General features: G+C 49.5%; 1 protein-coding gene and 1 long non-coding RNA gene across 2 annotated transcripts; one reads left to right on the forward strand and one right to left on the reverse strand.

Annotated features, from left to right (window-relative positions):
* Nucleotides 1-886: 886 nt before the first annotated feature.
* On the forward strand, nucleotides 887-12,713 carry LOC135830381 (uncharacterized). Its single transcript, XR_010556024.1, has 3 exons — nucleotides 887-1,688; nucleotides 10,492-10,558; nucleotides 11,994-12,713. It is a non-coding gene; the product is annotated as an uncharacterized LOC135830381 (long non-coding RNA).
* Nucleotides 12,714-15,447: 2,734 nt separating this feature from the next.
* Nucleotides 15,448-16,239, reverse strand: LOC135805013 (uncharacterized). Its single transcript, XM_065319002.1, has one exon. The coding sequence runs from the start codon at nucleotides 16,237-16,239 to the stop codon at nucleotides 15,448-15,450; it is 792 nt and encodes a 263-aa protein (XP_065175074.1).

The following is a 16,239-nucleotide window of genomic DNA, read 5'->3' on the forward strand; positions in this document are numbered from 1 at the left end:
GTCTCACTGCACACAAACTGCCAGTCTTACACTACATGAGATCTATTTTGGAATTCGCCTCTTCGTTCTCACCCACCGCTGTGAGGACTCCCTGCTGTCAACATGACAACTCGATGATATCTGGAACACGGATCCAGCCCTAGGCTCTTCAAAGGCTTCAGCACCAATTTGTTCTACAAGTACAGACTCAATACAGTCATGTTGTGTCATGTACTGATGTAGTTCAGACTAGACGCACTCTCCGTAGTCAAGTTGTCTGCCAGCGCTGCATCACTGCAATGATAATGATCAGGAGGTCATTAGCGTCAAAAAATGGTACATGTAGTGTCATATCCAGCACAGCAGCCTGATCTTCTGATCGGTCAGCCTAATACTAGTAATACTAGTGCCTACATTGTTAGTAGTACAAATGTACCTACATGTACACGGCGTGGACTATCAGATTCTGTACAAGTCGAAATGGCCTGGCTGGTGCAGTGGCCGTGGCTCTGGATCTACTCCACACACTGGTGGTAATTCGTCTAACTCTGTGCATTGCCCTAAACTGCATGCATAGGAAAAGTCAATCTCTGGAATAACGACCTGGAGACTGGCTGGAGTCTAACATCTCGTGAATAACACACAATCTTCACACCTGGTGACCATTTGACCGCATTCAACCTTGAGAATAACGACAACTCGAGAATCACGGCTCGTTTTTTCATGCTGATCAAAGGTCGCCATTCGCAGAGTTGACTGTACTGCTTAGACACGATCACCATGGAAATGGACAACAGTGATAGTAATACACTAACAAGTAACAGACACTGTCACCATGACATTGTTGGGACGCCAACTGCTGCTGTGTTGCCAGTCTAAGACAGGCAGAAGCTGCAATTGTTTTCCGGACCTTCAGTCCGTCTCACTTCTGTCCATCATGCACACGTCGGCTTGCTTCCCTAAATAACTACAGTAAGCGTGTGTGCATGAAATGCGTCTTTGCAGTGAATCCTTTGCAGATGATTAGATACGTCGCATTACGCTCTTTTCTCTGAGGGATGACTGTCCTACACTGGCTACAGGCTAGAAAGAGGCGCGCGTAATCGTGCCAATGAATGAACAGAAACTCGAGGAAATCCCGGAGAACAGGAGGTGGCCCTGGGAAGTTTAGATCCATAGCAATTGTGTATCGATAGCCCTCGTGACTATAGCACATGAGGTAAGCGTAGCACATCATGGTCGGCTGATTGAGTTATGATAGCAGTCATACCGATCATGGGTTGCCAGCAGAATAGTTCATCATCATCCCCGGCACCCAAATCAACAGCAGCACCAGCAACAGTAGTAACAGTACATGTAAAAGCAGCAGCAGCACCAGCAGCACCAGCAGCAAGGCCAAGAATAGTCACGAGCAGCGACGGGCGTAACAATAGCAAGGGTAATGTGACTTCGAGGTCCTCAGCAAGAGCAAAGTCAACGAATACTCCCACCGTTGCTGGCTCGGGTAGGGGCAATCATCGTACAAGCGGGAACCAACGCACCAGTAGACAGTCACACCAGAAGCAGCAGCAGCAGCAACAGCAGCAACAGCACCATCATCATCATCAGCAGCCTCAAAGCGGTGTCTCGTCGCTGCCACCTACAAGCAGTCTAGGGCGAGGAGGCCACGCTGGGAATGCGCCTCCTAGATCAAGCCAAGGTGTCCAAAGGTTAGCTGGCTTCAAAATACACTTTGGACATATAGCGAGTCATTGGAAATACAGCCGGCCATTGTCATGTGCATTTTTTTTACGAGAAACCACGAACCTCGAGAACAGAATGATAGAGGTGGTTGCAGACGCAACTGTGGTGGTGAAACTGGAGCATCTCCGCAGACCTAAGGTCTCGGCTTCAGCGACACTTCAGCGCACCAAAAAGTGGGGAGGAGTAGGCACAGGGGGGGGGGGAGTATTTGTATAGAGGGTGAAAATTGGAAAGATGATACATGTGAAAAGAATTCGGGTGGACACATACATGTGATAGAGTAAAAAAAGGGGGAAGCCAGGGTGCAAGCGGAGAGGGGGTTCAGAGGGCATCTGTGGCTGAGTGCCAGTCTCGACTTTGGAGAGACTTGTAGGCGCCTTCCTTGAATGCCTGCATTCCCTTCTGCGTGGGAAGGTTGCGTCGCAGGACAGATGGGAGACGATTCCATTCTTGGATCGTGGCATGGGTGAATGATCGGAGATCACTACTACGGGCTCCGGCGGGCAGTGTCGGTGCTGCTCCTCTTGCTGGTGGCGAGTGGAGCGCCTGTGCTGGTTAGCAACTGCCCTCGGTGGTGCCACGGTGGTCAGGATTGGGGGCCCTCAATCCAATGCAGCTTGTACAAGCATGTGAGTGCTGCAACTTGACGCCAAACAGTGAGGCTTGGGAGATATGACCCTGGGCCGATGTTAGGGCTCAGTGCTGTACCTGGTCCAGCTGGCTCAGGGTTAGGCATGGGCGGGTAATGCTAGCTATTTGCTGCGACAATGCTAAAAGCAATGCTCATAATAATGAGGATATAATGCCACTTATAATGCTCACACTACTCCATAATGCCAGTTTGAAAGTTGGAAAAGTCGATTTCAGAAGGCCGTCCTGGATCAAGGCCAAAGCGTAGAAGAAAAAACGTATACAGCAGTGAGCATGTTGTCTGAAACAATCCACTGAGAATCCACTGAGAATCCACTGAGAAGTGAGAAGGTTGATTTGCAACGTCAAGTCTCCGGACGAAGCCGGACGGGTTCAGATGCACTATTTTCGGAACTGGACCTAGCCAGCTTCATGCATGACACCGTTGTCGACCGGCAATGATGCTTGTAATGCCAATTTTGCATGCGAAATGGTGTTATAATACCAGCATTATGCCACCTGGAAAAAAGGGACTATAATGCCAGCCATAATGCTAGCATTACCCGCCCATGCCTACTCAGGGTGGACTGGGACGCACCCAACCATGAAAGCGGGCAGTACTCACGTACTGGGCGGACGAAGCCGCGATACACGGCATACTTGGCCTTGTTGTCGAGAATTGGCAGAGCCTTCCTCATGAAGCCAAGACGTTGGTGACCACGGACTGCAACCTGTCGAATGTGGGAGCGAAAGGAGAGGCTCCGATCGAAGAGCACTCCAAGCAACTTCAGCCCCTCCATTTCCTCTATGGCCACCCCATTGAAAGTGGCTGGAGGAATCGGCCAGGGTTGACGGTGATGCGAAATCGTCAAGACTTGCGACTTTGTCGGCTCGAATGTGATCTTCCAGCTCTGGCCCCATTCAGCTAGGGCATCCACAGCAGTCTGGAGCTGCGCTAGGTCAACTGGGAGAGCTGTCAGGGACGGGATGCACTGATATAACGTAGTGTCATCTGCATATATGGCGAGCTGGGTTGTAGCTGGGAGGTGGTCCTCCATATCATTGACATAGGAGGAACAGAGTTGGGGCCAATATGCTCCCTCGCGGCATACCTGAGCTGATTCGGAATTCAGGGGAGATTTGGCCACTCAAAACGGCCTGGATTCGTCTATCCGCCAAGTAGCTGTGGAGCCACTTGAGGAGGTTCCCGGATACTCCGTAAGCCTTGTGAAGGACACCTGCGTGGGAGACTTTGTCGAAGGCGCCCGCAATGTCAACGGCAACAATGCATACAGCATCGCCAGCAGCTGCTATCTTGCTACACTAGTGGTGCAGTCCTGTCAGGAGGTCAGCAGGCCCTAACCCTCGGCGGAAACCGAACTGGTGGTTTGAGAGTAAACTGCATGCTACCACAAGAAATGCCTGGTCGATAGGGACATGCTCTGGAGAAGTAAGCTCTGTTAGCCACCAGGCGGGTTGGTTGGTTACCGGTAGATATCGTTATTGCTCCAGAGTGAACATGCAATGTCGCTATCTTGCTTAGACAGGTGAACTGCCCCAGCCCTCACAGACCGACGAAGAAAGGAACGAAACAGTGCAGGAGAGTGTGAAACCTGCAGGCATGATAGAGGGTGAGAAATAATGAGGGAAGTATGACAAGGAATATTGATGACCGAATTTGTATGAACAGTGATGAACAGTGATAAGTTTTGGATACAAAAAATCCTATTGATTGCTATTATAGAATTTCTCATTTATGGGGATTATTATGAATGGAATTTGAGATTAAAAAAATTGACGGATTAGTGACTACATGTACTTCTGCTACTTCTGCTACTACACTCCACTACACTCCACTACACTCCACTACACTCCACTACACTCCACTACACTCCACTACACTCCACTACACTCCACTACACTCCACTACACTCCACTACACTCCACTACACTCCACTACACTCCACTACACTCCACTACACTCCACTACACTCCACTACACTCCACTACACTCCACTACACTCCACTACACTCCACTACACTCCACTACACTCCACTACACTCCACTACACTCCACTACACTCCACTACACTCCACTACACTCCACTACACTCCACTACACTCCACTACACTCCACTACACTCCACTACACTCCACTACACTCCACTACACTCCACTACACTCCACTACACTCCACTACACTCCACTACACTCCACTACACTCCACTACACTCCACTACACTCCACTACACTCCACTACACTCCACTACACTCCACTACACTCCACTACACTCCACTACACTCCACTACACTCCACTACACTCCACTACACTCCACTACACTCCACTACACTCCACTACACTCCACTACACTCCACTACACTCCACTACACTCCACTACACTCCACTACACTCCACTACACTCCACTACACTCCACTACACTCCACTACACTCCACTACACTCCACTACACTCCACTACACTCCACTACACTCCACTACACTCCACTACACTCCACTACACTCCACTACACTCCACTACACTCCACTACACTCCACTACACTCCACTACACTCCACTACACTCCACTACACTCCACTACACTCCACTACACTCCACTACACTCCACTACACTCCACTACACTCCACTACACTCCACTACACTCCACTACACTCCACTACACTCCACTACACTCCACTACACTCCACTACACTCCACTACACTCCACTACACTCCACTACACTCCACTACACTCCACTACACTCCACTACACTCCACTACACTCCACTACACTCCACTACACTCCACTACACTCCACTACACTCCACTACACTCCACTACACTCCACTACACTCCACTACACTCCACTACACTCCACTACACTCCACTACACTCCACTACACTCCACTACACTCCACTACACTCCACTACACTCCACTACACTCCACTACACTCCACTACACTCCACTACACTCCACTACACTCCACTACACTCCACTACACTCCACTACACTCCACTACACTCCACTACACTCCACTACACTCCACTACACTCCACTACACTCCACTACACTCCACTACACTCCACTACACTCCACTACACTCCACTACACTCCACTACACTCCACTACACTCCACTACACTCCACTACACTCCACTACACTCCACTACACTCCACTACACTCCACTACACTCCACTACACTCCACTACACTCCACTACACTCCACTACACTCCACTACACTCCACTACACTCCACTACACTCCACTACACTCCACTACACTCCACTACACTCCACTACACTCCACTACACTCCACTACACTCCACTACACTCCACTACACTCCACTACACTCCACTACACTCCACTACACTCCACTACACTCCACTACACTCCACTACACTCCACTACACTCCACTACACTCCACTACACTCCACTACACTCCACTACACTCCACTACACTCCACTACACTCCACTACACTCCACTACACTCCACTACACTCCACTACACTCCACTACACTCCACTACACTCCACTACACTCCACTACACTCCACTACACTCCACTACACTCCACTACACTCCACTACACTCCACTACACTCCACTACACTCCACTACACTCCACTACACTCCACTACACTCCACTACACTCCACTACACTCCACTACACTCCACTACACTCCACTACACTCCACTACACTCCACTACACTCCACTACACTCCACTACACTCCACTACACTCCACTACACTCCACTACACTCCACTACACTCCACTACACTCCACTACACTCCACTACACTCCACTACACTCCACTACACTCCACTACACTCCACTACACTCCACTACACTCCACTACACTCCACTACACTCCACTACACTCCACTACACTCCACTACACTCCACTACACTCCACTACACTCCACTACACTCCACTACACTCCACTACACTCCACTACACTCCACTACACTCCACTACACTCCACTACACTCCACTACACTCCACTACACTCCACTACACTCCACTACACTCCACTACACTCCACTACACTCCACTACACTCCACTACACTCCACTACACTCCACTACACTCCACTACACTCCACTACACTCCACTACACTCCACTACACTCCACTACACTCCACTACACTCCACTACACTCCACTACACTCCACTACACTCCACTACACTCCACTACACTCCACTACACTCCACTACACTCCACTACACTCCACTACACTCCACTACACTCCACTACACTCCACTACACTCCACTACACTCCACTACACTCCACTACACTCCACTACACTCCACTACACTCCACTACACTCCACTACACTCCACTACACTCCACTACACTCCACTACACTCCACTACACTCCACTACACTCCACTACACTCCACTACACTCCACTACACTCCACTACACTCCACTACACTCCACTACACTCCACTACACTCCACTACACTCCACTACACTCCACTACACTCCACTACACTCCACTACACTCCACTACACTCCACTACACTCCACTACACTCCACTACACTCCACTACACTCCACTACACTCCACTACACTCCACTACACTCCACTACACTCCACTACACTCCACTACACTCCACTACACTCCACTACACTCCACTACACTCCACTACACTCCACTACACTCCACTACACTCCACTACACTCCACTACACTCCACTACACTCCACTACACTCCACTACACTCCACTACACTCCACTACACTCCACTACACTCCACTACACTCCACTACACTCCACTACACTCCACTACACTCCACTACACTCCACTACACTCCACTACACTCCACTACACTCCACTACACTCCACTACACTCCACTACACTCCACTACACTCCACTACACTCCACTACACTCCACTACACTCCACTACACTCCACTACACTCCACTACACTCCACTACACTCCACTACACTCCACTACACTCCACTACACTCCACTACACTCCACTACACTCCACTACACTCCACTACACTCCACTACACTCCACTACACTCCACTACACTCCACTACACTCCACTACACTCCACTACACTCCACTACACTCCACTACACTCCACTACACTCCACTACACTCCACTACACTCCACTACACTCCACTACACTCCACTACACTCCACTACACTCCACTACACTCCACTACACTCCACTACACTCCACTACACTCCACTACACTCCACTACACTCCACTACACTCCACTACACTCCACTACACTCCACTACACTCCACTACACTCCACTACACTCCACTACACTCCACTACACTCCACTACACTCCACTACACTCCACTACACTCCACTACACTCCACTACACTCCACTACACTCCACTACACTCCACTACACTCCACTACACTCCACTACACTCCACTACACTCCACTACACTCCACTACACTCCACTACACTCCACTACACTCCACTACACTCCACTACACTCCACTACACTCCACTACACTCCACTACACTCCACTACACTCCACTACACTCCACTACACTCCACTACACTCCACTACACTCCACTACACTCCACTACACTCCACTACACTCCACTACACTCCACTACACTCCACTACACTCCACTACACTCCACTACACTCCACTACACTCCACTACACTCCACTACACTCCACTACACTCCACTACACTCCACTACACTCCACTACACTCCACTACACTCCACTACACTCCACTACACTCCACTACACTCCACTACACTCCACTACACTCCACTACACTCCACTACACTCCACTACACTCCACTACACTCCACTACACTCCACTACACTCCACTACACTCCACTACACTCCACTACACTCCACTACACTCCACTACACTCCACTACACTCCACTACACTCCACTACACTCCACTACACTCCACTACACTCCACTACACTCCACTACACTCCACTACACTCCACTACACTCCACTACACTCCACTACACTCCACTACACTCCACTACACTCCACTACACTCCACTACACTCCACTACACTCCACTACACTCCACTACACTCCACTACACTCCACTACACTCCACTACACTCCACTACACTCCACTACACTCCACTACACTCCACTACACTCCACTACACTCCACTACACTCCACTACACTCCACTACACTCCACTACACTCCACTACACTCCACTACACTCCACTACACTCCACTACACTCCACTACACTCCACTACACTCCACTACACTCCACTACACTCCACTACACTCCACTACACTCCACTACACTCCACTACACTCCACTACACTCCACTACACTCCACTACACTCCACTACACTCCACTACACTCCACTACACTCCACTACACTCCACTACACTCCACTACACTCCACTACACTCCACTACACTCCACTACACTCCACTACACTCCACTACACTCCACTACACTCCACTACACTCCACTACACTCCACTACACTCCACTACACTCCACTACACTCCACTACACTCCACTACACTCCACTACACTCCACTACACTCCACTACACTCCACTACACTCCACTACACTCCACTACACTCCACTACACTCCACTACACTCCACTACACTCCACTACACTCCACTACACTCCACTACACTCCACTACACTCCACTACACTCCACTACACTCCACTACACTCCACTACACTCCACTACACTCCACTACACTCCACTACACTCCACTACACTCCACTACACTCCACTACACTCCACTACACTCCACTACACTCCACTACACTCCACTACACTCCACTACACTCCACTACACTCCACTACACTCCACTACACTCCACTACACTCCACTACACTCCACTACACTCCACTACACTCCACTACACTCCACTACACTCCACTACACTCCACTACACTCCACTACACTCCACTACACTCCACTACACTCCACTACACTCCACTACACTCCACTACACTCCACTACACTCCACTACACTCCACTACACTCCACTACACTCCACTACACTCCACTACACTCCACTACACTCCACTACACTCCACTACACTCCACTACACTCCACTACACTCCACTACACTCCACTACACTCCACTACACTCCACTACACTCCACTACACTCCACTACACTCCACTACACTCCACTACACTCCACTACACTCCACTACACTCCACTACACTCCACTACACTCCACTACACTCCACTACACTCCACTACACTCCACTACACTCCACTACACTCCACTACACTCCACTACACTCCACTACACTCCACTACACTCCACTACACTCCACTACACTCCACTACACTCCACTACACTCCACTACACTCCACTACACTCCACTACACTCCACTACACTCCACTACACTCCACTACACTCCACTACACTCCACTACACTCCACTACACTCCACTACACTCCACTACACTCCACTACACTCCACTACACTCCACTACACTCCACTACACTCCACTACACTCCACTACACTCCACTACACTCCACTACACTCCACTACACTCCACTACACTCCACTACACTCCACTACACTCCACTACACTCCACTACACTCCACTACACTCCACTACACTCCACTACACTCCACTACACTCCACTACACTCCACTACACTCCACTACACTCCACTACACTCCACTACACTCCACTACACTCCACTACACTCCACTACACTCCACTACACTCCACTACACTCCACTACACTCCACTACACTCCACTACACTCCACTACACTCCACTACACTCCACTACACTCCACTACACTCCACTACACTCCACTACACTCCACTACACTCCACTTCACTCCACTACACTCCACTACACTCCACTACACTCCACTACACTCCACTACACTCCACTACACTCCACTACACTCCACTACACTCCACTACACTCCACTACACTCCACTACACTCCACTACACTCCACTACATGTATGGGCATTCGGCTCTAGAGATCGGTATGGATGCCGATTGGACGCGGTCGTGTGTGCCTCAAAGCACACACTCACACAAACACACACGCGCACACACGCACACACACACAGCGTATCTCCATTGACTGATTCGAGTGTAATGTTGCTGTCTCTTTTCAATGTCTTACTAACTTAGGGAAGATCAGCGGGATGAATTGTCGCTAGTCGGACTCAAGTCAAAAACACGTCTTTGGCAGCAACAGGTATAGCAGGGATAGAACACATTCTCAGTGACAGCGCGGTCTCTGCATGTTGATTAGGGCATAACATATTAAAACTGGTACATCACTAGTATATACATCGTACCGTTTAAAGGGGAAGTATACCCTAAAATCAAATTTTCACCAGTTGTAGTCTTCGGGGTGCTGAGTCGAATGGTCTTGGTCCGAGGAAGCTGCGACGCTCCCTTCCTACTTGAATCCCAATCGAACTCGCGCACTTCCACCGAAACTGGGTGACTGCGCCCTACTAGATGGGGATTTGTATGCAAAATGTCACTAAAAGCGCCATTTCGTTCTTATAAAAGCACGGATGACCGCGATTGGCCCATATGTTGTAGTCTTTTGGACGCTGAGTCGACTGGTTTTGGTCCGAAAAGGCTGCGATGCAGCGTTCCTCCTTTATTCCCAATCGAACATGGTTGAAGAAGCGGTCACGTGGTCCTGGTTGCCCAAATCACCTGGTCACGGCGCCAGCAGGCGACAACTTTCACACCAAGGTTCAACTCGAGTGACAGGACTGCACCCAAAAAAGGTCAAACAGGCTAGTAAGTTGTACCCTGCAGGCACGGTGACCAGGTGACTGGTGTACGCAGGAGCACGTGACCGCTTGTTCAACCATGTTCGATTGGGAATAAAGGAGAAACGCTGCATCGCAGCCTTTTCGGACCAAAACCAGTCGACTCAGCGTCCAAAAGACTACAACACATGGGCCAATCGCGGTCATCCGTGCTTTTATAAGAACGAAATGGCGCTTTTAGTGACATTTTGCATACAAATCCCCATCTAGTAGGGCGCAGTCACCCAGTTTCGGTGGAAGTGCGCGAGTTCGATTGGGATTCAAGTAGGAAGGGAGCGTCTCAGCTTTCTCGGACCAAGACCATTCGACTCAGCACCCCGAAGACTACAACTGGTGAAAATTTGATTTTAGGGTATACTTCCCCTTTAAAGCATGTCCCAAACTGCAGTAAGTCTCTGAAGAAGGCTGGAGGATGCCCGTGTCACCGCCCCCTGGGATCCTCAAGGGCGAGCAAGAAAAGATTGGCTTGACAATACGTACATGTATGTAGTGGATTGGGACTATGATTGTCTTGCATGCGGGATGGGGAAGCCATCAATTTCATACCCGCTGGAGTGGAACAGGGAAATCCACTTCAGTGTACTAGTACCTACCGCATTGCTCAGACTAATGCTGTGAAAACATTCAAGTACAATGTATTGTACATGGACCATGCACTATCATTGCAGGCTGCAGCACTATCAATTTTTACATTGTATACGTACATGTACAAAGAGTGCGGTGTGTGTCTCCATGTGACTTCATGTGACTTCATGATGTAGAAAACAAGCCATAGACAATCGGAGAAATCGCACGGTTCCAACAATCTAGTGACTGCAAACTTCTGTGTTGTCCCTCCAGGCTGTACCCTACGTCGACAGGTTCGGATCATCAGGACCACAGAAACTGCGATAAGAACAACAGAAACAACTGTGTACTGTGTACATGTAGTTAGTCTTTACAAAGCAGCAGGCAATGAGAGAGCAGAGTGCAGTCTGTCCGACTCTTCCACTCCAGCACAGTACCGCCATAGTTCCATCTGCATAGCTTTCTGATCAGGAGAAGAACATACACAATCAGTCACAACTACGTTTGTTTTGCTCTAGGAACCAGCACTCACACAGTGATATACAGTGCGAACTGCAATCGAAGTATTATAGCACAGTTGTACATGTACTGTCATTCTATTCGTTTGGTCCAAGCCCTATTTCCTACTCATTATTTTGCTTCCACTGCACAAAAAAGGCCTTTCAATGTACCAATATGTTATTATAACAAACATGTTTACGAATTGTGTGTTGCTCCCTACTTGGGAGCTTGCGCTATTCCTGCCGACTTGAATTCTCACTTGACTGACTCACGACTGCCATCAAGAGCACACGAGAAGTCCATCAAACTTTCCATTCGGCAATAGGACCTCGCCCCAACCTCTTCTAAACATGTTTACGCTTCTGGAATAATGGGCCAACCATTTGTGCTCCAGTTGTGATTTGTGATCTTGATCAGTATCAACGGAAACACTTTCTGACCATTTTTAATTGTTATGTGCTTGATCTACAGTTGACTAGCCACGATGTTAAAGGGGAAGTTAAGGCAAAAATTAAAATTTCACCAGTTGTAGTCTTCGGGGTGCTGAGTCGAATGGTCTTGGTCCGAGAAAGCTGAGACGCTCCCTTCCTACTTGAATCCCAATCGAACTCGCGCACTTCCACCGAAACTGGGTGACTGCGCCCTACTAGATGGGGATTTGTATGCAAAATGTCACTAAAAGCGCCATTTCGTTCTTATAAAAGCACGGATGACCGCGATTGGCCCATATGTTGTAGTCCTTTGGACGCTGAGTCGACTGGTTTTGGTCCGAAAAGGCTGCGATGCAGCGTTCCTCCTTTATTCCCAATCGAACATGGTTGAAGAAGCGGTCACGTGCTCCTGGGTGCCAAAATCACCTGGTCACCACGCCAGCAGGCGACAACTTTCACACCAAGGTTCAACTCGAGTGACAGGACTGCACCCAAAAAAGGTCAAAACAGGCTGTAAGTTGTACCCTGCAGGCACGGTGACCAGGTGACCGGTGTACGCAGGAGCACGTGACCGCTTGTTCAACCATGTTCGATTGGGAATTAGGGGCGAACGCTGCATCGCAGCCTTTTCGGACCAAAACCAGTCGACTCAGCGTCCAAAAGACTACAACATATGGGCCAATCGCGGTCATTCGTGCTTTTATAAGAACGAAATGGCGCTTTTAGTGACATTTTGCATACAAATCCCCATCTCGTAGGGCGCAGTCACCCAGTTTCGGTGGAAGTGCGCGAGTTCGATTGGGATTCAAGTAGGAAGGGAGCGTCTCAGCTTCCTCGGACCACGACCATTCGACTCAGCACCCCGAAGACTACAACTGGTGAAATTTTAATTTTTGCCTTAACTTCCCCTTTAAGTCCTTGGTATGTGTCGGTGACTGCATGATCCGACAAGCCCTATTCTGGGAATTCCCCCTAGCTAATACTGTTACATTATACACAATGTAGTTTTGATATCCATTCTGAGCCAACTACATGTTAGCGTTCATGACATTAGAAGCAGCATCCTCTTGAAGCATGGATGTAACTGTTACACACTACATTAGTGATGTGTAAGTAGAGGAAAGCGATGCCTACAAAACTTACAAGTGTACGATGCTCTGTGCTCCGCTGATGACACCAAACCAGGTTGAAACAGCTATTTGGAGATTGGGAACTTACCAGTATGTACATGTACGTATTGCCAAGCTTTCATGATGTAGGGGCATCCACTGTCCTAAGCTGGTTGTGGTTCTCAAGACAATTGTGTAGCCAGTGACTAGTGGTAACGCGTAGGTGCGAACTGTATTTTACTACATGTACATGATTAGATCACACTATGATCAATCCGACACTTACACTGTAGGATCAACCGAGTGCACTAGGTCTCACCACCCTTGTGCCCCTCGATTCTAACAAGATTGGAGCATATTCAATCTGCCAATCTGCGGACAGAACCGTTTCGTCCTTTTTGGACTCATCAGCGCAGCACAGAGATGGGAGCTGCTCCGCATATGCATAATACAATGTATGGACACTTGAAGAAACGTTTTTTTTCAGACTAGAGCTGCGATTAGGGAACGAAATAGAGATCGTATTCTACAACATACATGTACAATGTGGAATGTATGCCAATCCGAGTCTCCCATGTTTGTGGGCACTGGGCCAACTCTCCGTAATATTTTACCAATCATTATACACGTGCCGCAACGCCAGTGCAAAGGAGACGTCACTGTTAATGCGACCCCACTATGTGTTCGCAAGTTTCCAAGTCAGTTTTGCATGATAATTATACTTCAACATTCACTCCACACAACAACGGATCACGGTTGGTATTTTTTGGAGGGGTTTCATGTGCCCGAAATTTATTAATCATTCGAATCAAATTTTGAAACATCTGAGAGCAAAGTGATACTGTTCCAAGGCAATGATCAGGGAACAAGGGAATAGTGATAAGGTGAGAAACATTTTGAAGTCGTGGGCCGCGGTCACCCTGGGCAACCCGGTGCCCGGCCACCTCTGGGGGCATTTTGCGATGACAACCCGGTGTCATGTGTTTGCCCGAAGCTGCGGGCAGGCGATTGACCGCCAACCCCACATGCCTCCATGTGTACCAGTAATACTTGTACAGTGGGAGTGGAGGGTGGGGAAAACAAATTGTTGGTCAGCAATGACACACTCAGTTGCAGCACTTTCACCGGAAAGGGAACCTTGCATTTGTTGTCACACTAACTTGATTTTTTTTCTGTTTCTTATTCTAATTATTGTTATTTTTGCGGGTTCGTTTACTGGTTGCCATGGCGCCTTTGGCTTGTTGGTTTCGTGAATGTTAACTACGGTTTGCAATGTGCAAACCTCCATTTCAACATTCACTCCACACAACAACGGATCACGGTTGGTATTTTTTGGAGGGGTTTCATGTGCCCGAAATTTATTAATCATTCGAATCAAATTTTGAAACATCTGAGAGCAAAGTGATACTGTTCCAAGGCAATGATCAGGGAACAAGGGAATAGTGATAAGGTGAGAAACATTTTGAAGTCGTGGGCCGCGGTCACCCTGGGCAACCCGGTGCCCGGCCACCTCTGGGGGCATTTTGCGATGACAACCCGGTGTCATGTGTTTGCCCGAAGCTGCGGGCAGGCGATTGACCGCCAACCCCACATGCCTCCAAGAAAGGGAGTGGGTGGCCGCGGACGCAGGGCCGTGACTTGAATGCAACTTAGGAACATGAACCCCGTGAAGCTTCGAACTGCTCTCTACGCTAGCTCTGTCTGCTGATAAGCTGGCATGCCCGACGGGACACGGACGTACGCCTTGTACGCAGAGCTTGACCAGCGCCCTGCCGCTTGAATTTGCCACTCCGGGGCCTGTCGTTCGGCCATGGCCGTAGCACCACCGATCCGCAGAGAATGGCTTGAAACGCCTGGGCCGAGAGCCCTCTTGAGAATGGCGTTCACGTCGCCCGGGGTTAGGTAGCGCCCCTCGCGGAAGGCGAAGAATGGGGCACCTGTATCCGCCCACTCCCTGGCACTTATGTAGGCAGCGACTGAACGCACAGGGCAGGTTGCGGGATACCTGCTTGCATGCAGTAACACTGTGCCCCCAGCGCCCGACTGTGCCGTCTTCGTTACCCCTAGGGTGATCGTGACCTTCTCCTCTGAGAGGGCGACATGGCTCCTCTGAAGAGTCCTGTGAGCATCCACCGTTGTTGGTGATGGCGCCGTGTACTCGCTCACACGCATGAGCCCGTGGAAAGCTGTGAGTACTGCTGCCCAGAGCATGGCCTTGTCTTGCGGTGCATAATGCGAGAACTCCAGGAATTCGCGGATAGCCTTGAGGTCGTTGGGTGTCACCGCACGTCTGGATGACGGAGGCACAGGCATTGGCCTGGACGTCAGCTTGTCACGGTCGATGCCCTTCAGCAAGGCCAGTATCCTGGGTGCTCTGAGCAGATCCACCGGACCATCATTCAATACAAAGTGGTGGCGGACGGCTGCTAGGTATACCCTGATTGTCTTCCCAGACAGTGACGCGGACAGTGACGTCAT

The sequence above is a fragment of the Sycon ciliatum genome, chromosome 1, assembly GCF_964019385.1.
Source record: "Sycon ciliatum chromosome 1, ocSycCili1.1, whole genome shotgun sequence".
NCBI classification, from domain to species: Eukaryota; Metazoa; Porifera; class Calcarea; order Leucosolenida; family Sycettidae; genus Sycon; species Sycon ciliatum.

Coding starts and splice junctions, on each gene's coding strand:
- LOC135805013 (XM_065319002.1), bottom strand. CDS start 16,239: ATGACGTCACTGTCCGCGTCACTGTCTGGGAAGACAATCAGGGTATAC.